Source organism: Gavia stellata, chromosome 10, assembly GCF_030936135.1.
Source record: "Gavia stellata isolate bGavSte3 chromosome 10, bGavSte3.hap2, whole genome shotgun sequence".
Taxonomy (NCBI): domain Eukaryota; kingdom Metazoa; phylum Chordata; class Aves; order Gaviiformes; family Gaviidae; genus Gavia; species Gavia stellata.
In genome coordinates, this window is record NC_082603.1 from 4,226,399 (window position 1) to 4,251,915 (window position 25,517).

The 25,517-nt window shown below is 43.1% G+C and overlaps 2 protein-coding genes across 2 annotated transcripts in view; one reads left to right on the forward strand and one right to left on the reverse strand.

Moving 5' to 3' along the window:
- The first annotated feature begins 2,401 nt into the window (after positions 1-2,401).
- SHCBP1L (SHC binding and spindle associated 1 like) lies at positions 2,402-14,083 on the forward strand. The gene is given in 11 exon segments (XM_059822133.1): positions 2,402-2,536; positions 3,789-3,923; positions 6,854-7,080; positions 7,082-7,125; positions 9,070-9,259; positions 9,961-10,026; positions 10,623-10,628; positions 11,584-11,718; positions 11,720-11,771; positions 12,413-12,535; positions 14,060-14,083. Coding segments are annotated over 11 exon segments (1,137 nt in total).
- A 732-nt stretch (positions 14,084-14,815) lies between these two features.
- Positions 14,816-25,517, reverse strand: part of DHX9 (DExH-box helicase 9) — a 28,601-nt gene continuing 17,899 nt past the window's right edge. The window contains exons 20-27 of the mRNA XM_059821648.1: positions 24,194-24,354; positions 22,155-22,266; positions 21,326-21,487; positions 21,038-21,165; positions 19,702-19,931; positions 17,263-17,378; positions 16,172-16,372; positions 14,816-15,279 (exon numbers count right to left, since the gene is read on the reverse strand). Of these exons, the coding sequence (XP_059677631.1) occupies positions 15,009-15,279; positions 16,172-16,372; positions 17,263-17,378; positions 19,702-19,931; positions 21,038-21,165; positions 21,326-21,487; positions 22,155-22,266; positions 24,194-24,354 (1,381 nt within the window). The 3' untranslated portion in view covers positions 14,816-15,008. The remainder of the gene's footprint in view (positions 15,280-16,171; positions 16,373-17,262; positions 17,379-19,701; positions 19,932-21,037; positions 21,166-21,325; positions 21,488-22,154; positions 22,267-24,193; positions 24,355-25,517) is intronic.

A 25,517-nucleotide genomic window follows, 5' to 3' on the forward strand; every position in this document is an offset into this window, starting at 1 on the left:
CACAAAGATTCAGATGCCCGTCAGTGGAAGGCTGTTGTATTTTAATTAGCATTAAATTGACATTAGAGATTTAGATACTAGATATTCTGGTATCTAAACCACTTCTCCAAAGTTGTTTCTTACATGATTTTAAATCACAGAATGATCTTTAAAATAGCACCTCACTGTGACTGCCCGGTGTTTTTTTACCCTAGAATGTAGTTTTTCTTGGTCCACTTTTGGCTCGAGTCACTCTCAAAACACATTTCACACCTCCCCATCAGCCACTGGCTTGTGGCAACCGAGTTTTTGCCACCCGAACTGTTTAACTTCAAAGGTTAAGAAAACAAAAAGGCTCCAGAACATAAACATCTTTACATAGTAATACATACCTAGCATACCATTTTCATCAATGCTTCAGTGCAGCTCCCAAAACTCTAAAATAGTATCTGAAATTTTATACGTTTGTTCACTCCCGCGTTTTCCTGTGTTTAAAACTCGGAAGTGTCCCTGGATATGTACAGTAGCAGGGAAGGCTGTCTTATTGAATGTTACTGTTTTATCAGACACCACCGGCTACCATTTTAATGAATTTTATACCCTAGTTTGAGGGCTCTACAAACCCACAGACATATTCAGCTTCTTTTTCGTTTTGCCAAACCGCCTGTGTTTCTTCTTACAATGAAGTTGGTTGCATAACGGGTGAGTTGGATTTAATGAGTTTTGCCAGATGGGTATCGCTCCGGGATACTCCCTTCCAATTAATTCATTTATGCAAATATAAACGTAATTCCCCACACAGTACCTGAAAGCGTGGTAACATTCCAGGTTATCACGAAGAGTTCTTTTCAGCTTGCCCTAATTAGGGAAAATATTTTAAGTTGTTTTCTTTTTTTCCCCCCACCTTGTGTTTATGTCTTCCAGCCATTCCTTGCCCTGCCTGGATCTGAGGCTGTAAGTCCCAAAACAGCCAAGCTGCAGGAGACTTTCCTGGTTTGTTAACCTGTAGAAGAAGGCAGGCTTGAAAGCTTCTTCTTGTATCCACCTTATCTCCAGCTCAACTGTGGACAAGTAGAGATGCCCACAGTTCTAACGAATTCCATCTCTCAGGGCAAGAGGCAATAACTATTCAGTCACTGGAAGCCACATGGCCAGGTCTCAGTTTAGCAACATCTGGCTTTCCGAACAGAGAAAAAAGAATGAACAGTGCAGCGCAAACAGATTACAACTTCATTAGTCCCCTGAAGTGTACCACAGGCAGTTAGCATTTTTCTCATACTGAACCCAAGTGCTCACAGGTCAAGTTTCCTTCCAGGTCGCAGTTGGGATGGCAGATGTTCTCCCAGTGTGTTATTCTCCTCACATCCTGCAGTCGGGATTGCCAATTTATTCAGGTTCCAGAGTATAAACAGGAGTTAGCTCAATGAAGCAATTGTTCATCCCGCTACGAATCACGTGAGATAATTTTGCAGGCCTCTTTCAGATTCCTGCTTCAGGGGAGGTGCGATGTGGAGGGGTGAGGAGCTGACCTGGTGGCCCAAAGCAAGAGGTGCTTGCAGTTGCTCTTGGTAAGGATGCCTCCTGCTGTCCTGCATGGCTGGAAGGGCACTGGAAGAAACAATTCATACTCATTGTTAGGTTATTAACATGCCATTAATTTTTTTTGCTATATATTTGGGGCATTTAGGGACTCATCAGTGCTAGTTCTCTGTAAACTGATTGGCGTGATCAACAACAACAGACAAATTCCATGTTCTTTGGTAGATAAGACACGTACAGGTTTATCCTGAGACATTCCAAAACAATTTTAACAGGGTTGTAATAGAAAGAAAAAACTTGACGAAATGTACTGATAACAGCTGATACTGTTCAGCTGAATATCTTGAGTAATGAGAATATATGAATGAATGTTGAATATAGCAATTTAGAAAAGGAAAAACAGATGAGCTGATAGACAGGCTGTGTCGAAGACGGTGTCGTGGTGTTGTGCTTACTACCTTTGTACTGTTTGAAACTGGACAGAAATGTTTCCAGTCTTCACAACAAAGACAGAGAGCCAGCTGTCTATTTTGTTGTCCCAGCCTGAACCGTAATGCTCTTTCAAACTATGGCACTGGGTGGTGCCTTCAAGACTCTTCCAAGCATGCTATGGTTTCTGTAGCTGTACACCATAACTTCCTGCATTTTTCACATTTTCTGGAGCTTGTGGAGCTGGAAATCTCCAGTAAATGGCTGGTTTGAAGAAAGATTACCAGGAATGGCATGAAAGAAGCGTGCTTGTTAGGTACGTGCAGTCCTGGAGCTGTCAAGAGGCAGAACCCACCTTGGTACTAGTCCTGAAATAGTGGGACGCCACCTGGTTAATGAAACAGCAGAGCAGCAGAAGATAGGTAGTCTATAGGCAGAGGGTGCCAGCAATGCAATGGATAAATACCTTTTGGAAAAACTGAAGATGACAGAAAACAACTGGCTTGGGATCTGCGAGACTAAAGCAGAGCGTTTCATCACCAAGTCAGAAGATTTAAGTACACCTTCTGTTGGAATACTTGTTGAGAAAGCTTCTCTGGCTAGCTCCTGTATCCATGATGCTATCCATGATGATACGTATCCTGATGACCCGTGAAAACTCATGTTAAAATCAGTAGGCTAATGACTTACACAGTGTATTTAATCTAACAGAACTTCACCAAGGGTCTCGCTCAGTGAAGGAAGTTATCTTTCCACAGGGTAAAATGAACATTACTAAGCACAGTGTGTTGTGATTAGAGATTTTTTTTTCTTAGAAAGACAACTAACATTCTTTTTTAAGACTTCTGTTATGTAAACACTTTTAGCTCAAGATTAAGTTCCCAGCCTTCTCTTGGATAAGCTAACTGGGCTGAAGTCTTTTCGTTAGACCTATTTTTGGCCTTGGATACTTTGTGATCACTCTGAACTCTCTCCAAACTTTTAACACCGTAAAAATGCTGGATGTGAGAATTGGGTACATTTTAGAAGTAACCTTTCCATTAGCATATGCAGAAATAATATAAATGTTTTTATAAACACATGTCTTTGCAGCCACCATGTGTTCACATCTTTTTGTTCACTCATTTATTTACAGTGGTTTTTAAGTCTTCCTCAGAGATATCTTTCTACATAGTCAGCTGTGCAGATCTGGCTTTACTAAACTTGCTTTCCTGGCAAAGATCATTTACTTGGAACAAAACAAACCAGACCTGAGTCTATATTTAAGTTTACTGTAAGTCCTCCTCCTTTGGTCTCTTTTGGAGAGTCTCCACTTAGAGTCTGAAGGTTACCTTTACAGAGGCTGAACCTGGAACGTTTCAGTCTGAAAACGAGGGCTCCGTCGAAGCTGGAAGCAACTTAAAATAAGTTACATAGTGTGGGAAAGCTAAGCACGCTACTCGCATTTTTTAGACAACTTTGACAACTTAGGCATTGAGCAAAGGAACCATCCTTTAAAATGTAAATTCAGAAACCAGCATTTGGGACAGCTTAAATACGCTTTTGTTGCTCGCTTGTAGATGCTGGTTACTATAGCTACCTGATGTAGCCATTATTTTTAACCTATATTGCACACAGACTCAAAAATATTCTGCCTGGAAAGAATTACAGGAAGGTAAGATGCTATTCTCACAAATACTGATTTTTAGTTTAATATTATAGACCATTTATGTGGAATTTTCAGGAATTATAAGAGGATTTGTGAGTTGAATCACAGCTGCATCTGTCTCCCTAGTTCTTTGTGTGGATGATGATGCAAATGTAAAGAGGTATTGACATATGTAGCCTTTTGTCTAAATCAGGTTACTTGCAAACCACCTCAGAGTTCATCGTGTCAGCTCAAAGCCTCCGTATCTTTTGCTGAATCATTTTCCTCTCATTTTGAAAATATACCGAGAGAACTGGTTGATAATGTTCTGGAGGAATTGGAGCTTTGCGTAACGTTGCGGAAAGCCTGGCCTGGAGGGGGCCAGGGTGATGCTGGATTTGAATTGCCCAGGTGTTGGAAGTTGTGAGGCATTTAGCTTTTATTTTTTGCACTGTTTTACCGTTCACAGATGATACAACATTCACTGAGGAGCTGTATCCATAGCAGAAATGTTTTAAAACTTGAACCTAAAATGCAGTGAGACTGAAAATGTATGTCGAGTAAATCCCTGTCACGTTGCTAGGAAGCTTGTCTGGCTGAGCTGACCTTGTGTAGAAATGTTAATCAGCTCCTCGGTGCCCCATCCTTGGCTCAGCGGAAATCGCTGGTACTTGGTCTCCTCGCTCAAGCTGTGTGTCCTCCCGCCGCCTTACTCCTGTTCCTTCCAGAGGCGTTGTTCCTTCCTTGTTGCTTTACTGTCCTCAGTGCACGGCATTTTTAAGGTTATAACAATTTATCTCGAGAGCTGACAGGACATTTTAAAACGTCTATTTTGTCAAAAATGTCAGGTAGGCAACTTTGGTATGGATCCTGATGACTCTTGTATTGAGAACCACTCGGGGAGGTAAGGTTGTTGCTACATGGTCTTCGTTCCCAGTGATACATTTAATGTGACACTTCTAACGCAATCAGTTTGAATCCCAGAGATTTTTCTTTGAAAAAAATTCAAGACTAAATCCTTTAAAAACTTTGTCAAGTAAATGCAATCTGGAAGACTGAAAGACAAAAACCTGAGTTTTGAGAAGTTTAGTCTTGGACTTCGTCCTAAGTTAGGGAAGAAAAAGAAATCTGAATCTGAAGCTCTTGAGAGTCTGCAAACATGAAAAGGCTTTCACATTTAGCCGTTGATTTGCTTTGCTTCATTTTTGGTGCCTCACCCTTAGAATAAAGATTATCAAATGGCAGTTTGTAATTCGTAAGAAGACTCCTCCTTTGACTTTGTTTTTCTCATTTTATTTGTAACAGCCTACTTCAAAAATTGCAAAGACTCTTAACAGCAGAGTGGGTGAGGGTCTTCCACGTTAATAGCATTTAAAGTACCATACGTGTAAATAGTCTTCAGGATGTTAAAAGATTATTGTGTTATTGCCAAGAATGAGCATGCAGGATCTGCTTCCAAACAAATGCAATAACTTCTGGCTTTTAATCCAACACAAGATTGCCTCTTTCAGCTTTATTAGAATGTTTAATGTTAGTGAGACTGTTGCTGCTGTTTTGAGGGCTGTGAATATTGGGAACAAACTGGTATTAAAGCTAGAATTTAGCTCTGATTCTCCCACTGTCTGATAATGGTGGTGATCCTTTTTTCAGCAGCCATTAGCATTTACAGAGGAACACCTTTCTCCATGATTTACCCTAATTTACATAAAACCAAGATCAATGTGTGTTGCACCTTCAACTTCTACCTAATATCCACATCCTCCTACAGATGCTTTGTGATCCATTACCACTGCAATCACGTGAACACAGGCGCTCCTATGAAAAACAAGAAAAGCTCTTTGGAAGCAAACTTCTGTGTTGACTGCTGCATCAGAGACGCTCCCAAGGCTGACGGCCTCTCCAGCGCCTCTCCTGGGCTGAAGAAGTTGGAAGTTCCTTAGCGAGCTCTTCGACAGGCACTTTTTCTCTCCGCTGCGGGAAGGATTGGTGCAGGATGAAGATGCTCACCCACCGGTGTCTATTTTCGGTCTGTTCTTTTTGGTCAGCGTGGCTTAACCCATCTGTTATTTCAACGCCCTTGCTCGTCTTCTTCTTTATCAGCGTAGCAGAGCTGCCCAGCTTCTGTTGGGCTAACACAAGTACATCTCTCCTACCCGAGTGCCCCAGAACAACTCGCCTCTACAGACAAAGGCGTGGTATGTTTTTAACCCCTCTTCTCTTTCCCATCTTTTGTGGCAGACTGCTGCCTTGCCCAAGCGATGAGCGAAGCCAAACTCCGTTCCAGCAGCATTGCTGAGTCTCTGGCTAGTCCTGCGAGCAGCCTGCCAGCTCCACTGGCCAAACCAAATGTCTGCATTAGCCCTAAGGGAGGAGGATGAACCGTTTTATGGCAGCTGTAAAAGGTCACACAGTAAACACCAGCGCTACTGCTCATCTGTTGTCCCAACTGATCCAAGTAGTTTGGATGTGTGTGTAGTATGCATGTGAGCAAGGGGTTCAAAGCTCTCTCCTGGCTCTTTGAGATTCAGGTTACAAACTAGAGAATGAGCAAAACTTAGTTGATTAATTTGGGTTTGTCCTATCTAGTTTGAGACTGGTGGTTCAAATGAGATGGGGCTCAAGACCTGTAACACTTGAAAACCTTTGTCTTAAAATACACATTCTGCCTTTCCTGCATAGATCTGTGCAAGGTCTGGGGCTTTTTGGCTTTGTTTATAAGCGTGGGGGCATTCCAAGAGATTATAAATATCTAAAAGTCTAATGTTGTTTCACAGTCAGGGATGCACTAGAAATCTTCTAATTTGTCTTCTCCTAAGAACAGAACCAAGCTGTTGCCATTATTGTGATTAGTTTTCATATTACGAGTTTAGCAGCCCTTCCCTTCTGCTCCCACAGTTGTTTTTGCAATGTGTTTACACATTCTCATTTCCTTCAGCCTTATCTCTCTGCAGGGATGTATTTGGGAGATGGCTTGAAACATCCAATAATGCTACTAATCTCAAATTCTTGTCTTTAAGAAAGCTTTGCTTATTTTGTATGCTACCCATTATATTCTGCAGAGGAACAGATAAGTTTTATTGTCCTGGAGTGCTTCCTACTCTTCCCTTTCCCCCCCATGAATGATAGTTATGCCAGAATTTTGTCTCATCTGATTATATTATTTGCAGTCTTTCCATAGTAGGAAAATTATTTGCAAACTTTTGTGAGTTAAAAAAAAAAAGGACAATTTTTTCTTGCTCTCTTTTGCTGCTGTATCCCCTTACATACCGTGACGCGAAGATATCCTTTACATTCTTTGGTGACTTCATTTGGAGGGACTGGCATGATGACGAAAGTTGTGAGAAATATTCAGCTCTGGTTGAGAAACTATACGTGCCGCGGCGGGTCACCATTTAAAAAAAAAGTCTAGAAACGTATAAAATCTTGTGTTTGGAATTGATTCATTATCAAAGTAGTGTTAAAGAAGAACCGACGGCTGGAGGAGCTGATGAATACTGGAAAACATACTGTGCTGTGTGAAGTGCTGAAGATGTGGGGGACCTACATCTGCGGTAACCCTTCGTGGTCATTAGCTACCTGAAAATTTAGGGGGAAAAATAAAAAAGAAACATAAGTAAGTACTCTGAGATTGCAGCTTCTATTGCCTGCATATCCACGGGCTAACATGCAGATGCCTTGCACATTGCATACAGAATATAAAGAATGTACAATTAATGTGAAACTGGATTAAATCTGTTTGGAATTACATGGGAAATCTGGCAGTGTCAGGGAGAAAAATCTCTTTTCTCATGTAAATGAGCATATAAATTCCTTAATCATGACTTGAGTGATTATGTACCAGAAGTACTCATGACCAGAAATATTTTCTATTTTAGGAGGGGTAGTGGGGCAGAAGTATATTGGGCAAAATGTTCTATTTGGTATCTGGCACAGTATAATAAAGATATTTTTGCTTTTTACCGTAATGTATCCTTGTATTAGATAACATACTGAGTTTTAATCCTAACTTTTATAGCCTTGGTCTTTGGTTGTCCTGAGACTTTTGAGCTCTGATCAGCACCTGGAAGGTTCCTTAAATTCATCTTCTGTTGGATTAGGAGAACTAATGTCAAAGTCTACCCTTCCTCCCACTACAGAGGCTCATATCGTACCAGCAAAGCTCGTACGTCGGACAGTGCCAGATTTCTGAGTCACTCGAAGATTTAAAAAAAATTAAAGTTTATAATGGTGCTTTGGAAAACATGACATCACGGGGAGTTTCTCACAGAAGTTTTCTGCTCTGAGAGCATCCAGCAGGCCATGCTTATAGTTCCCACCGTGCAGAGTTTGGATCATCCTAAATCCCCAAATTCTTGCCACCAAATCCCAGAACTGATCAGGCCAGCGAGCAAAGGGGTGAAAAGTGGAGGACAAGTAGAAAACAGATGTAGAAAACATCTTCAGGAATGTCATTTATCAGTGCCTGGAATGAAGCAGAGTTCCTGTGTAAGAATGCACAGAATTAAAACTACAATAAATCCACCATGAAATGGTGATCTAGGTTATACGATACTTCAAGTCCATCAAAGCAATTTTGGCCCTCTCTCTATTAGTTTGTCAGACAAACATTACGAAGGCGGCTGCGCTGGAAGAGCCGTGTTTAGACTTCTTGTTTTCAAATGTGAGTCAAACTCGGAGCCTTAACATTTCATGAAGCTAAAGTTTATTTTGAGGATTTGGATGTGGCAAGCAGGTGGTCTGAGCAGCTGAGCACGAAAGGAATAACTAACTGAAGCGCTTATCGCACTGGAATTATCCATAGTGCAGCGTGGAAACGGGCAATCAGTTGAAAGCGGAAATCTCTTTTAAGATGCTTTACAATAAGTAACATCATCAAAAAAACCCCAACGCTTGAGGTATCTTTTCTTCTTCCTCGGAAGCCTTCCTAGGTACCACCTACTACATATCTTTTCAGGACTGGACCTTCAACTTTTTGTTCTCCATCCGTAGGTGAGAATTTTGGGCCATCATTACAGTAATAGTGGCAGATGGCACAGAGCTACGTGACCAAATATATTATTCTTATTTCTGCTCACCATAGTTGAGAATGTTCTTTTTCTTGCAGTTTATTTCCTTGGAAAGTGCACTGATGCAGTTGAGATGACTCTTACCCCCCTTTCTCCCCCCCAAAAAAAGTTGGCTACATTGAGCAACTAATACCTTTAGTAGAAGGTAAGAGGAACAGTGGGGAATTGCACATCAGACACTGACTATAGGTCAGGAGCTCAGATGTGCACGAAAACAGTAGCTAGGAAAAAAAAGTGGTTCTTCATGTATTTTCCAGGGTATGTCTCTTTGCAGACGGCAGCGTGAGAGGAAAACTTGGAATTCCAAAATACAGTCCTGCTATCTAAAAAGCTCTTTGCAAAAGCAACTAACTGCAGGAAACAGAACAGGGCAGAAGATTTTTAAATTGCTCTTACATTTGAAACTTTACTTTTCCTTTTTTTTTTCAGTTTGCTCAAATGTAGGAAGCGATGCTCACTCTTCCCTGAAAGATTTTTCTATGGACGCTCCATTTCAGCAACATGGTAATTTGAACGTGGCTTTAGAAAGTTGGTACAGTGGAGACCATGCGGTCGTTTTCCCAGAATATGAGGCTGTAAACTTATCCCTGTTAACTAAAGACATTATTATTGGACCTCAGTGTTGTGTTCTCTTATAATTTATCTCTGTCTTTATGAACTGTAGCTCGAAAGCAGTCCTGATTAACGGTTCTTAGCAAACGGTAGGAAAAAGTATGTTTCCCAGAGCTTTTAATGGGATTAGAAACTTTCAGTGTGAAAATAAAGCACAGCAAAGTAGAATTTGTCAGCTACTACCTAGGGAAAAAATACTGTGCAATTGGAATACAGTATAGCAGGAATTCAGTGAAAAATCAGTTTCATAAAATGGGTGTATATATAAAATATATGTCTTTTAAAGCAGCATAAAGTTAAGCAGTAATAGCACCTCTAAAGTAGTCAGGTCCTCTTCCCAGATGGCTATTAAAAGGTGTGATTTGGTTTTGGTTTTTTTAATAAGAACATCAGCACTGTCTTTAACGCTCCTGTAAGGTGACAGGTTTAATAAGAAATTAGCTTCAGCAAATCACACCGTGCAGATTTAAAGCCTGCAAGCACCGTTTATCTAAATGCCAGCGCTCACTTGCGCGTGTTTCCTTGTTCAGGTTGATGCCTACGCCGTCGCATGGCCTCGCATCTTGCAAAATACAGCATGGGGGTCCGAGTTTATCTTCTGCTCCATCAATTTTTTATATGCTTTTTAGTAACCTGAAAATAATGCAAAAGTGCTCCTTCAGCTGCCCGTCAGTCCTGGTGTGCTGTTTTAATGCCCATTACCTCCAGGGGAGAACGGTCACTGAAACACATCCTGCTAAAGCCCTTCCGCGACGTGAAGGCTTGTGCTAACCGGTAAAGCAAAGCTCCCAGCAGAAATACAGATAAACCAAAACCATTTCTTGCACCTTCGTCTTTTAGCCCCCTCCTTTTCTGCCCAGACACACTTAAAATGCACATGCTTCACCAACACTAAGGCAGCATCTCTTGCTTCTTGAAACGGCCTCCTCCTCCTTCTAGCCCCAACCTGGGTGCGTCTGGCTTTGGAAAACCACTGCCCTGCGCAAAGCTACTGGTGAGGACTTTTTATGCAGCTTAAGGATGCCTCAATGCAGCTTTCTGTTACTGCTGAGAACGAGGAAACACCGAACAGTTTTCAGAGCAATGGACAGTGTCAGGAGAAAAGCACCCGGAGGCCACGGGGAAAGCTTGGAACAAAGCGATAAAAAATGTCAGGGAATCTCAGAGCTCGTGTGTGCCAGTGAAGCACGCCCTTCTGCTGCGTGCGGCGAGGCCACACGCTCTTGACAGACGATGTCCGAACTGACAAAGTGCTTCCAGGCAGCCATTTTCAGGTCCTTCTCCTGTCAAAGCTAAGGGTGAGTTTCTGATTAGAAGCGTTCATCTCATCTTTTTTTGCTGTTTTTAAACTCTTACTGCATCTCTTTTAGAGACAGGTAAGGCATCACTATCTTGCATCCTGAGCCACACACCTTGATAAAGTTGTGTCTGTGACATCAGCTTTCCTCATCCCATTTTTGATTTGGAGGCATGAAAAGAGATCAATTAACTAACTACAATGCTAATTCGGTCAGTTTTCTCGGGAATATATTCAGTATGTGCACACTTTTAACACATGCTCTACAGATCACGCACAAATGTTTCTGAGTAACTCCACAGAAAGATTCTTCCTATAAAGAAACTGCTTAAGGAAAAAGATTTGCTTTCAAGGGAAGGACTCATCCTCCATGAGATGGTGGTCTTGAGATCAGCGGGATACCAGTAATGTTGACGCCACAACCGACCACTTAGTTTTCCTTTAATCTGTCTCCAAGTAAAGATCATAGAGTAGTTCTGTTGCATTTCTCTCCATTGGTGGAAATCTCCCTACGGCTAGAGACATTTTTCAATTCTTTCCCCGGAATACATTATGCGGAGTGCTGCTCACATCTTCTGCATATTTACGCTAACAAAGCAATAAAAGGCAAACCCTCAGGTTTCCTCTGTGGCTGACTAAATATCACCTCAAAGACAAAAGCGAACATGCCATGTTGCTCATCTCTCTCGTGGAGAGATACGCACGTCTATGCCTCTGCGTTTTGTGTTCTGCTTGAAACTGAGCAGTCGGTTTGTACGAACGGCGCTCGTGTTTTGTTTAATGCAGCATGATGCACGCCATCAGGCAGGCAAGCACCGGGTCCGGTTTGAAGAAATGAAGATATAAAGTTGTTTTAACGGCAGCGTTGTAACTTGTTGGTAGCATTTATCATAGTTATGTGAGAAGTTTTAAAACAAGCAAGAGAAAATTTCAAGTAACCAAGTGACAAGTGTTATCCTTTGTATTATGGTTTTGACACTATTGTCAATACTGCCCCTACTCTCCTCCTTCTCCACTTGGAACTGGAAACCCAGAAGAAACCACAATTGTTTCCAAACCCCTCATGAGAGCTTTGTGGCATCAAAAGCCCGAGACACAAAACTAACACACCTGAGGTCAGTGCGGCAGAGAACGGTCAGTGGTGTCGCGGCTGCTGAATCAGGCGTCTGCGCTCGCTGGGGCTTCTCTGACCATCACAGATAGCGAGATCACTGGAGCTCAGGTAGTTTGTTCTTCTGGAACTTCAGATAATTAAATTTGTTGTACAAAAAGTGCTCTGACAAGCTGGCTCTTTGAAACAAAGCACAGATCAATTTACTGACACGGGAAACTCATCGCAAGCTCGGTTTTTACTGTGAAAACGTACCTGTCATTTCAGGTTAACTTCCAGTTTTCTGTACCCAGGCTGTTTAAGCTCCTCATTAGCATGTCAGTCCTTCTTTAGACTGCGCTATTCATTTCTGCCACGGGAAGTGTAGGCAAGGATTACTGCTTTCCCACTTAACTCATCCTGATGGATTAGGTATTAAAAACCGGACTGAATATTGTTAAGCAGTGTTTTCATGCTTGGCACTCCTTAATACGTGAAACACTAGCACATAGATAAAGCCAACTAAGCTGTAATTTGTAGACGCTAAATGGTTCACACCACCTTCCCCCGCCACAACCTGCGACCCGGGCAGTCCTCGGGACCGGGTGTCCTTGCAAGCTCCATCCGGCAGCAACTCCTGACGTAGGCGTGTGACCTACACAATTTTCTACCTTATTATACCAGGCTGTACTCATAAGTGCCAATTTATTTTTTTTTTAAACAATTCTTACAAGCAACGTGAAATTAGATTGAATATTTTTGTTAACGAACAGGACACTGGTATTGACCTGTACCCAAGAAGCACAGACATCTTAGGGAGTAACAACATTCATCAGTGCAACAGTATCAGAACCAGCAAGACCTCACATCGTAGCCTGGGTGGCATTAATGTTAAGGTAACATTTTTTGGTCTTTTTCCAGCAATAATAAGTAATAGCTTTACAGTTACAGATTAGAATCATGTTTGTAAACAGACCTGAGAAACATCAACTTTACTCTAAAAAGGGAATTTCTTTAGCTAGGACTTAACATCAAAGTACCCCCAGTAAAACTGTTTTTAGCTACTATCATAGAATATTGTACATAAAACTTGATAATCCCTGGTATCCTATTCCACCTCCTAAAACTTACCACAGTCGAAGCAGGGAAAAGCGAACGGTAATTATATGGTTGAAATCAGACTGCGGCAAAGGGCCCCACTAAGCATGAAGACCTGATCAGAACAAAACCTTACCTGAAATAGCAGGACTCAGTCACAGCAGCGCCAGCGAAGCTGCTCTCCGAAGGGAGGCCAGCTCACTAGAGTTCATCTGGATTTTTCCCAGTATCTCCAGCGCATGGGAAGACTGAGGCAGAGCAGAACAGCTGAACCGGCTACTGCCGTAGGGCCCTCTCTTAAGCTCTGGTCTGTGCTCACCTTCCCCCCATCCCTCCTGTTTAAATCCTGACTTCTGAAGACCAGTAACAGCTAGAGAGGCAATTAGATACTAGATCATATGCAAGATCTGTAGGCCTGATACTGGAATTAGGAAGTCTAGTTATTTTTAAAACCACTGGACATCTGCTTCATGTTTCCAGTTTTGTGTTAGTAACACAACTGGGATAGGACAAAGTTTGAGGGGCAAGCCAAGGACAGCAAGTTTTGTCTGGATGCAATCAATACAGATGCGGAAAGGGAAGGTAGCTAACACTACAGCACGTCTTTCAATGTCCATCCCTTCCGATTCCCTAACAGGTTGTTCCTGGAGAAGAAAAATAATCACATTTTCAGTAACGATGGCATGGAGTGACGATTCTTCAATCTACAGAAAAGTCTACATCAGCAGAAGGGATTGTGGAGTTTACTGCATCAGACGATGCAGAAGATGATGCACACTCCAAATTCATCCCAGATTAAAGTTTGGAGATGAATCCTGGTACACTTGATATCAAAGATCGCTCTGTAATTCATAGCTGGATATCTAAGCTTCATGTGGCATTTGGCTTTTAGCAGTTTTGATTAAAGAAACAGTGCTTCACCCTTACCTAGTTTTTAAGAACTCATTAGAAATACAAAAAATGTTGGACCTGCTTTAAACTTCACTCAAACACCAACAGCTCCCACACTCCTGTAAGGGCAGCCAAGTATTGGTTATCAATAAGCTCTCCCACTGGATTAGCGGGGAGGTTAATCTCGCCAGGCTGGGTAACGCAACGGGATTCATACCGAGCTGTGCCCGCGGACATCTCCCTGTGCTGCTGAAGTACAAAGCGTGTGCGAGGGGCAGCACCCGCCTGCTGCTGCCCCAGGCCAGCACAGCCGGTTTTGCGGCCGTGCTGTACGAGAGGTAAGGGAGTTTTGGCCAAAAAACACCCCCAAACCCATTCATACGCACGCATTTATTGTAAACGGGAGCGCTTCCCTCATCTTGTTCACACAGGTGTTCCTGCACAACACGGCCTGACTGTAGGAAACCCCTGAGAGTCGTCCGTACCTGCGGGTACCCCTGCGTCACCCACCCCGGCTCCAGGTCACTTCCCAGGCGCTAGTCTGAGAGGTACGGAGGAAACCACACCTCGCTGGAGGGCTTTTTACCCCCTCTGTGTCGATATACTTCTGCAAGCACCAGGCAGCCAGCTGAGCTTTGCACATCTGGAATCCACAGGCTGCAAATTCAATGAATTTAATTAAAGAATCCACTCTCTCTCACACGCATGTGGCAGAATGAAGCGTGACTATTTTGGAGTAGCAATGTAAACTGAACGCTGCCTCAGATGAAGTTCATGCTTCTGATATCGCTTCAGGTTCTGCAGAGACAAGCAGCATTGCATCAGTCTTGAAAAAGGTATTCCATGTTCCCGCATCATCTGGATCGGCAAAAGAGCTCATCAGCTGCCGTGCCGGGAGGTGTAACACAGCATGCAGTAGGCCAGTGGCTGGCTGCAAAGGAACCAAGCGCTGCCTGGCATCGAGAGAAAACCACTGCAGCAAGGCCTATTTGCACAGTTTATTAGACAACAAAGAAAAATCCCCACTGAGCCCAAGTTCTGTAATTTGAAATTTGTTTGGCAGGGAATGGTTTTAGACACTGAAAAGGTTTCCTCAGAATGCCTTATACCTCCTACAACCAAAACTAACAACAGACGGCTTCAAAATCTAAATCCAAATCCAAAATTAAACATATAGCATATAAGTCTTTAAAAACAAACTCTTTATTAAGAATAAAATCATACAGCTTGCAGTAAATTCCCTACGGGCATGATATATATTACAGAGCTGTACTTGTACTAAGGAAGTGAAACGGCAAACAGACTGGTAACAGCAACAAAGGGATTCGGGAGAGAAACGCGCTTTTGTTGAAGTGGAAAAACTTCACTGAACTTCCACCACTACCACCCGCCTCTCCCCGGATCCCCATAGCCTCCTCTGTAGCCACCGCCTGCTCCTCGATACCCTCCGCCTCGACAGCCTCCCCCACCTCCGTAGCCTCCCCTTGGGCTACCTTGGTATCCTCTTCCCCCTGAGCGCCTGCCGGAGCAGTTGTAGCCACCGTAGCCTCTACCTCCGTAGCCAGAGCCACGTGTGTAGCCTCCCCAGCCTCTGAAGCCACCTCCGTTGTCGTAGCGAGCCATTTTGGGGGGGCGAGGACCATCTCCGAACCTGGCAAAAAGAAAAACATGATACACTTGATGCAATCTTATGGATTCCATTTTTTTAAATATTACAGGAATAATCAATTGCCAAGACACTCAGCTAAGATGCCTCTATTTTCTGTTAACAGAATACCATGTTTGAATTACAGCTGCACTTTTGCACCTTTTCCAATTTCCAAAGAAAGGCTGGGCATGGCCTGCCATGCCACATAAGCGGTCCCTCCTCTACATTTCAGCCAGGTCCACACCTGGGATAGAATGTTTTCCCCCCAATCCCACTTCTCCAGCTCACACAAATGCGTAGGGAGCCCCGTTCCTGTTTATGTCAGCACAATAATCTTTATTTTGCTCCTCGTAAAACACGGTGAAGTGTACATCTAAGCTGTTCTTTGCTTTGACGCTTAAATTACTAACAGCTCACAGGTGTTTTCATTTTTCTTTGCTTCAGAAGCAAGACATGAAAACAAGGGGCAATGGAGAGGTGCAAGCACAGCCAAATATTTATTTCCAGAGACAGAGATTAATAGGATCACCCAAAATAAATTTGGATTATCTTTTCTTTAAAAGTTGTTGTGTTTTGGAAGAGGCGATGACAGCTTTTATTCCTGAGAGCCACTTGTCCTTCCTGTGGAAACAGGCAGTGACCTGTCTGCATCAGACTTTGAACGTGACAATTTTGCATACACTCAGACTACTGACTTTGAAACGAGAGCCTGAAGCTCCTGTCCTCGCGGGACAAGACTCTCCTGGTGATTTTAGCTCGGGGCTTCTGCGAGGGAGCAGTGGAGCTGACAGCTCCGACCTGCTCTGTCCCGGCGCTCGCTGTCCTTGGGGACAGAGGTGGCGAGCGCTCCTCGCCCCAGAGCTCCCACTGCACAAGCTGACGGAGCCGAGCTAACCTTGCGCTGGCAGCCATGAGGCTGATGCCCGCGGCTGATGGCCTGGAGATCTGACGGATCGCGTTCAGCATTTGCTCATTTGCTGGGTCCAGCTGCCGAATGATCTCAGGATCTTTAGTCACTTCCACAACAAGAGCCTCCATCGCAGCACGCAGAGCAGTGATGCAGGCAGCTGCGTTGTGGGGCATCTTCAGCTTGATCCTAGAGCAGAAAGGACTACATTAGATGTATTACAACTTCTAGCAGAGAACCTGTTACGAAAGATGTTCTGTAGAGTGGTTTTTCATTGTGTGCTGCACACACTGAGCCAGAAATCTATATTCTCATCTTTTAAATTCTAACTTGTTAACGAAGGGACGCAAAATTCAGGAGGCCAATTTGCCAGATCCCTAAAATTTGACATTGTTCAAATGTAACTTCTGTTTAAATTTGCTCTTAAGATTTAACGCACTCAGATAACACCAATACGTAACACCCAGCGTCAAAACAGAAAGGTACAAAATTATAAAGTAAACTAAAAACATGGGGCTCCTCAAGATTTTGAAAGCTCCAGGCCACCCTCAAAAATACTACTGAATTAAGCTTAAGCAATTCTTCACCTCCATTTTACTGACGGGGGGGGGGGGGGGGGGGGGGGGGGGGGGGAGAAAAAAAAAACACACCCAGATGGTATTTGGTCATGGCCATAAAATGTATGCTGCCAGAGGCAACCATTCCTCTCCTCAGGGTGTGTTTCTGAGACTTAAAAACAAGGTTTCCTCAGCCTCTGTCTGAAAAGGAGGTCCAAAATACGTAGTACCTCTTATTCACATTCCAGTTAAAGGGGAAAAAACCAGCAGTTTTTATGGAAACTGCCTGGTATCATGGTTTCAACTTAAGCAGATAATCTGCATGGAACAGCGCTGCCAATATAAACCCCTCCCTTCCTCACAGGAAACAAAGGTAATGCCCTCACAATTAACCTGGAGTAGTGCACAGCTTGCTCTAGGGTCCCTATTCTCAAGAGACTTAAGTCTGTGTTAGCAGCCGCTCCCCCTCAGTCTGCGTTCTTTCGCAGACCTGAACATTATGAGCACCAAGGAGGTCCGTACCAGTCATCCACCAGAACGAGCTCCCCATCCGACAGGACTTTCTTGGAGGCAAAGAGAAGCAGCTGCAGCGGGCTCACCAAGGTCATCGCTTTGGCGGAGATGGCTCGTGTTCGAATCTGCAGGTGGAAGAGGAATACGACTCTTGACATGGAAAACAGATCCCTACACCTTCCTCTGGCTACTGGAAGCAGAGGGGTTTGTAAAAGAAAAAAACAACACCCAAGAAAATCTGTATGTAACGTTAGGAAATTACAAGAGCACACACGCGTACAAAACTGAATGCTGGGCAGATGGTTACAGGGATTCAGCACTGGCTGGTGCAAAAAACCACCAAAACCTGCCTGCCATTTAAAAGTATTCATTTTCCCATGACTGCATGTCCACAATTATGCAGCTGACGTTTTGCAAGAGCCATCTCATGCTTTGTCAACCTAAAAATGACCAAGGCATAGCTGAATTATCTTCCTACCTTTTGCATTGCTGGGGCTGGGATGACAAGCAACACTTGTGTTGCTTCTTTAGTAGGGTCCTACACATGCAAATTTGGAAGTTGCTACGCATCCGTGCAACCAGCCTGCTGTCTTTTCATAGAAACAAGACCTTAAGCTTGTACTTGGAGTGAGCACTTGCCCAACAAGAAGTCGTCTGACCTGAGCCAGAGATAACAGCACTGACTACAGGGGCGACTGCCCTTCCTTTTAAAGAGGAACTGAAGAGCAGGACTTAGGATTTCAGGCTCCCACCCTGACAGCTGCCTCTCTCCCTCCTTTCTTCATGATGGGCAGAATCCGTTTGTACTTTTTTGTCCTCGGGGGAGATTTGCTCCTGCCTGGAAGTTACCACACATGCTCAAAAGAAGAGAAACTTCTAGAATAGAAATCGTGGCAGAAAAATGGCCAGTGCAAGGAACAGGGAACTTGAAGGTCAGCGAGAAACTGCCAAGTGCAGCAGGAAACAGACCACCAGACCTCAGAGAGAAACTTTGTTTTAGCAGGTACATAATGGGTAGGGAGAGAGCTGCATATAAATCCTTCCTTCACCCCAGTCTCAGCCAGGTGCTGTCTTAGCCACTCTTAAGCCACTGTCTTAATCACTCTTAGTTTCGCACGTGTACTTTGATTTAATAAAGCATAGCTTTTTGAGTGCGAAAGTCTTTTGGTGTTTTTAGGGGAGCTTGCTTTCCAGAGATGGTCAAGGCAGATCAAAGGTCTGACCCACTTGGGATCCTGTCATATAAGGGTGAAGAAGAGGCGAAGCCTCACCACAGCTCTGAACTACACATGTGGAAATCCAGAGTATCGAGGCGAGACCCCACCCAGTGCCCGAAGGAGTCAAATTTCCATTTATTACCCATGAAGTGGTTTATCTGTCATTACTAAAATAAGTTGCACATCAGCAAAAAGGACTGAGGATATAAAAATCAGCATAAATAAACTCTAATTCTGAACTAACCAGTGTAGACAAGGTGACAAAGAAGAAACCCCTACAGCATCATCTCTGCTATAAGATCTTAAGAGGCTCTCCTTACAGCAAGAGGCTTTGCTAATTCGACGCTTATTCTCGAAAACATCTTTACAGCACTTCCCAGGCAGAAGGAACTCCGGTGTTGCGCACAGCTGTGTTTCAACAACAGGCGATGGAGTGCATCAGGGGCCTCCCCATCGCTGTGCTGGAGTAACCGTGCACAGGCAGCACAAGCAGGCTGGCAGCCCGAGGACTGTTTCCTGACTATGTCCTACACAAAGGCATTGCCTTCATTTGCTCCTGCAAGAAGGGTGAGCAGCAGTTGCATTCATGGTGACCATCACTGGAGCACATGAGAGCACACAAGGGTTTAAGTGTACGTGTACAGTATGTGATGAGTACACAGAATAAATGGGATGGAGGAAAAGGTCTTGGGGACCCCTGGGGGGAAAGCGTCTTCAGGGTTTTTCTGGGATGCTTGGAAAATGGGAGTTGTCCTCAGGAGATGACAAACTACCTACATGCCAGAAAGGGGAGCCCCCCACTGCCATATTACATGTTCCTGTTTTCGCTCCGGATTCGTAAGTAGCAGAAGTGAGATGAGGGCAGAAACTCTCTAGTGCCTAATTAGTATGGAAAAGCTCCTAAAGCAATCTCTTAAAGATAGTAATTTAGCTCTTTCTCTATGACCTGGTTGTTTTCACAAAACTCGGAGAACTTTCTATGCAGCTCTACTTCTATTGAATTTGGTTGGCTGAAAGTTACTGGAAGGCTGAGTGACAACATGACCACGTAAGGTTCACTTTTTGGAAAAAAAGCAACCAAACCAACAAACAACCCCCCCAAAACCCCCAAAACCCCCCAAACCAAGCTAAATATTGCATAGTGTAGTTTTTTTCTTATGGCTTTTTTACCAAAAAGAGCCTCTTAGACAACTTGGTGGCATGTGAACAAGAACAAATTCAAAGCCTTTACCTTTTCTCCAAAAACGAAAAAAGGTGATGGATACTTGATGTCCTGGCTGCTGAAAGGGCAGTTGACAGATGACTTGTGGATGAGTGCATTGTGCCCCTCAGTGGTAAGAATTTTCCTCTTCTCCTTGTGGTAGCAGACATTGGGGTAGACCCCAAAAGCAAGCAGGGAGATTACAACATCCAGATTATTATCTGGTCCAGTGTTGTTAAATGGTTGAGTCATCAAACATTCTGTTGACAGAGAACAGAAGACTGGCTCGCATCCACGGGTCATGTAGGACAGCACAGCAGAGTTGTTTAGGATCCCAGATCAATGCATTTTCTGATTCAATCAACTGGTAGATGTGCATCTGTTCTCAAATGACCTCTGTGCTCAGAGCATTTCAGTTCTACATTCAATTTTCAATTTATTCATGGAGAGCAAAAAGCTGAAAAATACTACTACAAAGAGGCATTTTCCTCTCCCAAGCTCTTCAAAAACAAGGAGAGGGGTTTGCCCAGAATGTGCTGTACCACAGTGTGTTTCCTGTCATTTGTTTTGGAGACAGATCTTTTGGGGGAGGTCAGAATGGATGTTTTCATTAGTTTATTTGTTACAAACCTCCCCAGAGTCTCTGATGGCTTGTTTTCAGGTCATCTTGCCCAGAAATAAAGTTAAGGATAAATGCAGCAATGATCCTAGCAGCATGAGGAGAAAAAAAATCAAAGGAATTAAAAAAAAAAAAAAAGGAGGGGGAGATGAACATCTGCTGAATCCAGCCAGCCATGCCATTTCACTGAGCAAGCTCCTCAGGAACATTAGGCAAATGCAGAACCTTGGTAACTTTAAGAATTGGGTTTTTTTTTCTTCCTTAGAAAATTGAATAATATGCCACACTACTGCACATCCCTTCTGCGGCACAAACCCAGAAAATCATAGGGCACATAGCACACTGTTTAGATGACACAGACTCCTAAGGCTAATGAAAAGGAGGGGAGAGAAAAACAGCGCAGCACGTTTTGGAGACACAAGTAGTGAAGGAGAAAGAAAATCAGGGAGGTAATTCTCTAAGGACAATTGCTTAATAGATTTTTAATCCTGTAGCCCTAACCTCAGCCTCCGAAATCTCCCTGTGTTGCACCACAGCCATCACAACTTCTCTGGTTTAGACAACTACGAGAGAATGAGACAGCACTAAAATTTCATCTGAATGCAGCTGTAAAAGCAGAACAGCTTTATGGCAAATCCACTATAGGCCTCTGCGCTTGTGTGTTCATCAGAGATTATCTCGTTTATTTATTTCTCATCTCAGAACGAAAAACGCAAACATTAAATGACTATGTCCAAGCAGAATCACCTTCAGGGAAGCCAGAATTAATAAGTATATCTTTCAGCTGGACTTTTGCTTCCCAAGTCATTCTAAGAGTAGCCATGCTGAGTCTTTTGTGTTCACAAAATCTTTTTTCTGCTTCTTCACCACCCATTCTAAAAAACAAACAGAGTGAATTAGAAGTCTGTTCAAGAAAAGGAAAAGTACGACAGTTGAGCTGTCATAGCATCCATTGGCATATCTAGTCTGGTCACAAAACGGCTCACCCTGTGTTGCCCATAACTCCTCATCAAATTTTGTGCCCAGACAATATACCTTGCATCATCCCAGGCTTGGAAGACGGAGAGCAAAGCAACATGATCTGAAAACCTGTTCCCAGCAAAATTCCTGTGGACGTAACCCAGCCGTTTGCCTTCACTGATGAAAGGTTCAGGGAAACAGGTGGCCGCAGAGATGGTACAAACAGCATCTCCCACACTGAAAGAAACCACAAAAGGTATCAGGATCGGGTTTATTCACAGTATTGCTGCCAGCAGCTGCTACAGGCTGTTGATACTAGTAAAAACTTCTCCGCTAGAGACCTTAGGAATTTGGCCGCTCTCTACCAGAGTTCTTCACAGAAACACCTCCCTGGAAGTGGATGTTAAATTAGCTCCAATTCCAGTACTTTCACAACAGCAAGCGTTCACAAGTCCTTTGCCTATCTTCCCTCCCCTTCCCCCCATCCATACACCATCATCTTCTGGTGAAAAGGACCCTACAGTCATCACAACTGCAAATAACAGATCTTTACTTCTGCTAAAGCAGAACATGTGGATTCATTTTTCTTCTTATCTAGGTGTCAAATTTCACACCTCCCCACCTCTAGCTCACTGCTATACTTAAGTATTTAGAGTCCCACTCTTAATTCCTAAGCATTCAGCCTCTGCTGCTCCCTTGCAGTTAACTGAATGCCATGACTACTTTATCCCCTACACCAAAAGTTATTTATCCTCTGCTCTCATGAATATTCAGTTTCCTATCCCCAGTTGTAGCATTTATTGCTCAGCTAGATGTATTGTTTTTTCTCTTGTAGAGTGCACATCTAGAGGCTCAGCAACTCAGAGAAACAATACAAAAAGACCACTGAGACTACTAAACTTACTAAAAAATACAGCCCATTATCATCATCTTGCCAAGACGAGGTTCAATGGGAAGTTTGGCTAGGATTCTTCCAAGAGGTGTCAACTCATCATTGGAATCCAGGGCATCAAGCTCTGAAACAAGATCTCTTATTATCAAAGACGGTTATTTAATCCCAAAAATCCTTAGATAAGAAATTCAGAATTTTAATAATTGTGTTTAAATAGAACCCCACCTATATTTAAGTTTAATGTTGTTTTCTATTTTGCAACCTGATTTTCGCAACTGTTCTGAGGTCAAATAAACAAATTTTACTTTAGCTTTACAGATGTTTTACTACCTCCTCCACAATTAAAATAATTACTATTTAATTCACATACATATTTTTCCATTTCTTTTTAGTTTGCTTCTGTACAAACCTCTATTACACTATTAAAACTTTTTTCCAAGTCCCTGTTTTTGTTCTAATTAAACTAATTTCTGCCTCATGAAAATCAAAGCAGCCCTATCACAGCCAACTGTAGAGTCTTCACTGCAATTGGTAAATCACACAGACCCCTCTGTTCATCAAAAAGAGAATACCACTGACTCCCTCTTCCATGAGGCCTCGCCTGCCTTTCTCTCCTTCCACTACCTAAAAATTATCACCTGAGCTCATCCTCTAAGCTATCAAACCCATCAATAAGAAAGTCAAAGGTGTCTGTGGCTGTTTGCTGTACAGAGTGAAGGGTCTCATGAGTCTCCTTAACTTACTAGCCATTTGGCCATAACCATTAAACTCTACTTCACAAAACTCTTTTTAAGTTTGCATGACAAAGAAAAACAATACAAGTGTGATCTTTAAAAAACCTTTTAAGATATAAATGAAAAATGCCAACTTGTCGTTAAAGTACTCTATGTACAGGCTGCTTTGGGAAACTTCAGCATAAGCTTTGTAGCCTCAGCAATTAAATGAGAAAGCAAACAAATGAAGGACTCCTTAGCCGCTATCAAATCTATTTTTCTTAGTTCTATTGAACTCAAAAGCCTAAAGAATAGTTTGAAAAATAGCATGTCTCACCATCCTAAAAAAATAGTAATAGTACTGGGGAAAAAAAAACAAACCACAAAACACAGGTCATTCAGGAAAGGGGGGCACCTACAGAAACATCAATTTGGTATTAATGCTGAAAACATTTGCCTTTTCTCTGCCTTTGCATTTCTTACCTGCAGCGTAAGAAAAGCACTAACAATTTTAAGATCATAACGTCATTAAACCCAGATACGTAGCCCTAGCTATGTTCTTCATTCTGGTCTCCCTTGTGTATACAAGCAATGCTGCCTCTTTACATGATTTTTTCATAAAAATCAACAATCAAACAGATATTTCAGATGTTAGAAATTTTAAGAAATGCTTATTCAGTGACATTTGCAAAGCATGCTGAGGTTCGAGATCACTGCTTTAAATCCAAAACATAAATTTAGGGTTCCTCCCCACTTCATTTTACTCCTATTCTAGCTAGTTCCTTGAAGAAACTGGGGAGACGGCTTAACCCCCGCTCAGTTTCTCCTGTTTTAGGAGGATACTGATACTTGCATGTTCATAAACTGGAGATGTATTTACCTGACAAAATACTGAGATCTTGGGTCAGCACATTGCAGACAGCAGTAATTATACAAGAAATCACTAACCCCTCTTTGTTAGTAGTTTTACAGCAATTTTGTAAATGCCTTAGGCACTGGACTGAGTCTATGTCATACACGGCAGTGCCACAGCTGGAAAACAGGAAGCTGGAAGCTAGCATAAGTTGCTGGTAAAATAACAAAACAAGCCTTAAGTTTGAAGGCTCAAGTTTCTTAAAGGAATGACACTCCACTTGGGAATTCAAGTATTTCTTCAGCTGCAAAAGACACTGCCACCCACACGATGCATCCAGGAAACACCTTGCTGTTTCAGACAGCGTGCTACTACACAAACAATCTAAGCAGCAAGATGTTAAAGCAGTTTGTAAGTGATCAGTATACATGGGAAATCACTTGGAGTCAGCTTCGTTAACGTACAATGCCGTGGACAAACGATACCTCTTAGTGTGCGTTCCGCTTCAATCACCGCATCCAAAGGTGGTGGTTCTATTGCTTTGGCCAAAAATTGACCAATTCCTCCCAGCCGCAGCAATTTGATGCTCAAAGCAATTTCATGAAGTGGTGTTCGAAACATCTCGGGTGTCATATGAGTTTGAAGTCTGGAATGAGGAGAACAAAAAAGCCCACATTTTTCTGAGCATTCACTTGCATCACCATCATAGGTCATTCTATCAGCATAAACTCCTGCCCTCCAAAGCAAATACTGCCTCCCAGCCAAGCCATCAGCTCTCACTGCGCTCCTGTAACTGAGGCTCTTCTACCAGTATTCATCTTCTGTTCTTATGAGGAAAGGCTGAGGGACTTGGGTCTTTTTAGTCTGGAGAAGAGAAGACTGAGGGGGGGATCTTAATGCTTATAAATACCGAAGGGGTGGGGGCCAGGAGGATGGGGCCAGTCTTTTTTCAGTGGTGCCCAGTGACAGGATGAGAGGTAACGGGCACAAACTTGGTCATAGGAAGTTCCACATAAACACGAGGAGGAACTTCTTTACTTTGAGGGTGGCAGAGCGCTGGAACAAGCTGCCCAGAGAGGTTGTGGAGTCTCCTTCTCTGGAGATATTCACAACTCGCCTGGACGCATTCCTGTGCAACCTGCTCTAGGTGAGCCTGCTCTGGCGGGGGGGTTGGACTGGGTGATCTCCAGAGCTCCCTTCCAACCCCCGTCATTCTGTGATTCTTCTCAATTCTCATCTCAGGGAATGCACAGAGGGTATAGCCCTCACATCACCACTACCCAGTGTGGTTTCTAGCATAAGGTGACCACATGTAGAGTCTGCATGGCTGAAGCCCCCGATTCACAGCATGGTTGTGTCCGGCCCCACACTTGCCCCCTTACAATCATCTCCTACATTGGTGAAGAAAGCCTTCCGCTCCTGACAGACAACCTGCTTTCAACCTGCCTTACGTACAAGCGCTTCTCTACGTGTCCTTCTATCAACTCCAAACCACTCAATTCCTCCTGCACATTTCTGCTTTGATCACTAAGAGGAGTTAAGTATTTTTGCTGGATGCTTTCCAAAGATGTTTTTCTGGTAGGAAAAAGACCTGATGGAAACAGATAGAGCTCTTAAGTCTTTAGCACAGTATCGTTAGTGATCCTATAGCTTGCTGGTTGAAATATGAACTACTAGGAATAATTGCACTGAGCAAGAGACAGCTAGAAAAGGTTTCAAAACACCTTGAAGAGATATCCAGATTCAGCTGGCACCACATTTAGATGGCATCCCTCAAAAGATTCTCTGCACAAGTCCACAAACACCCCT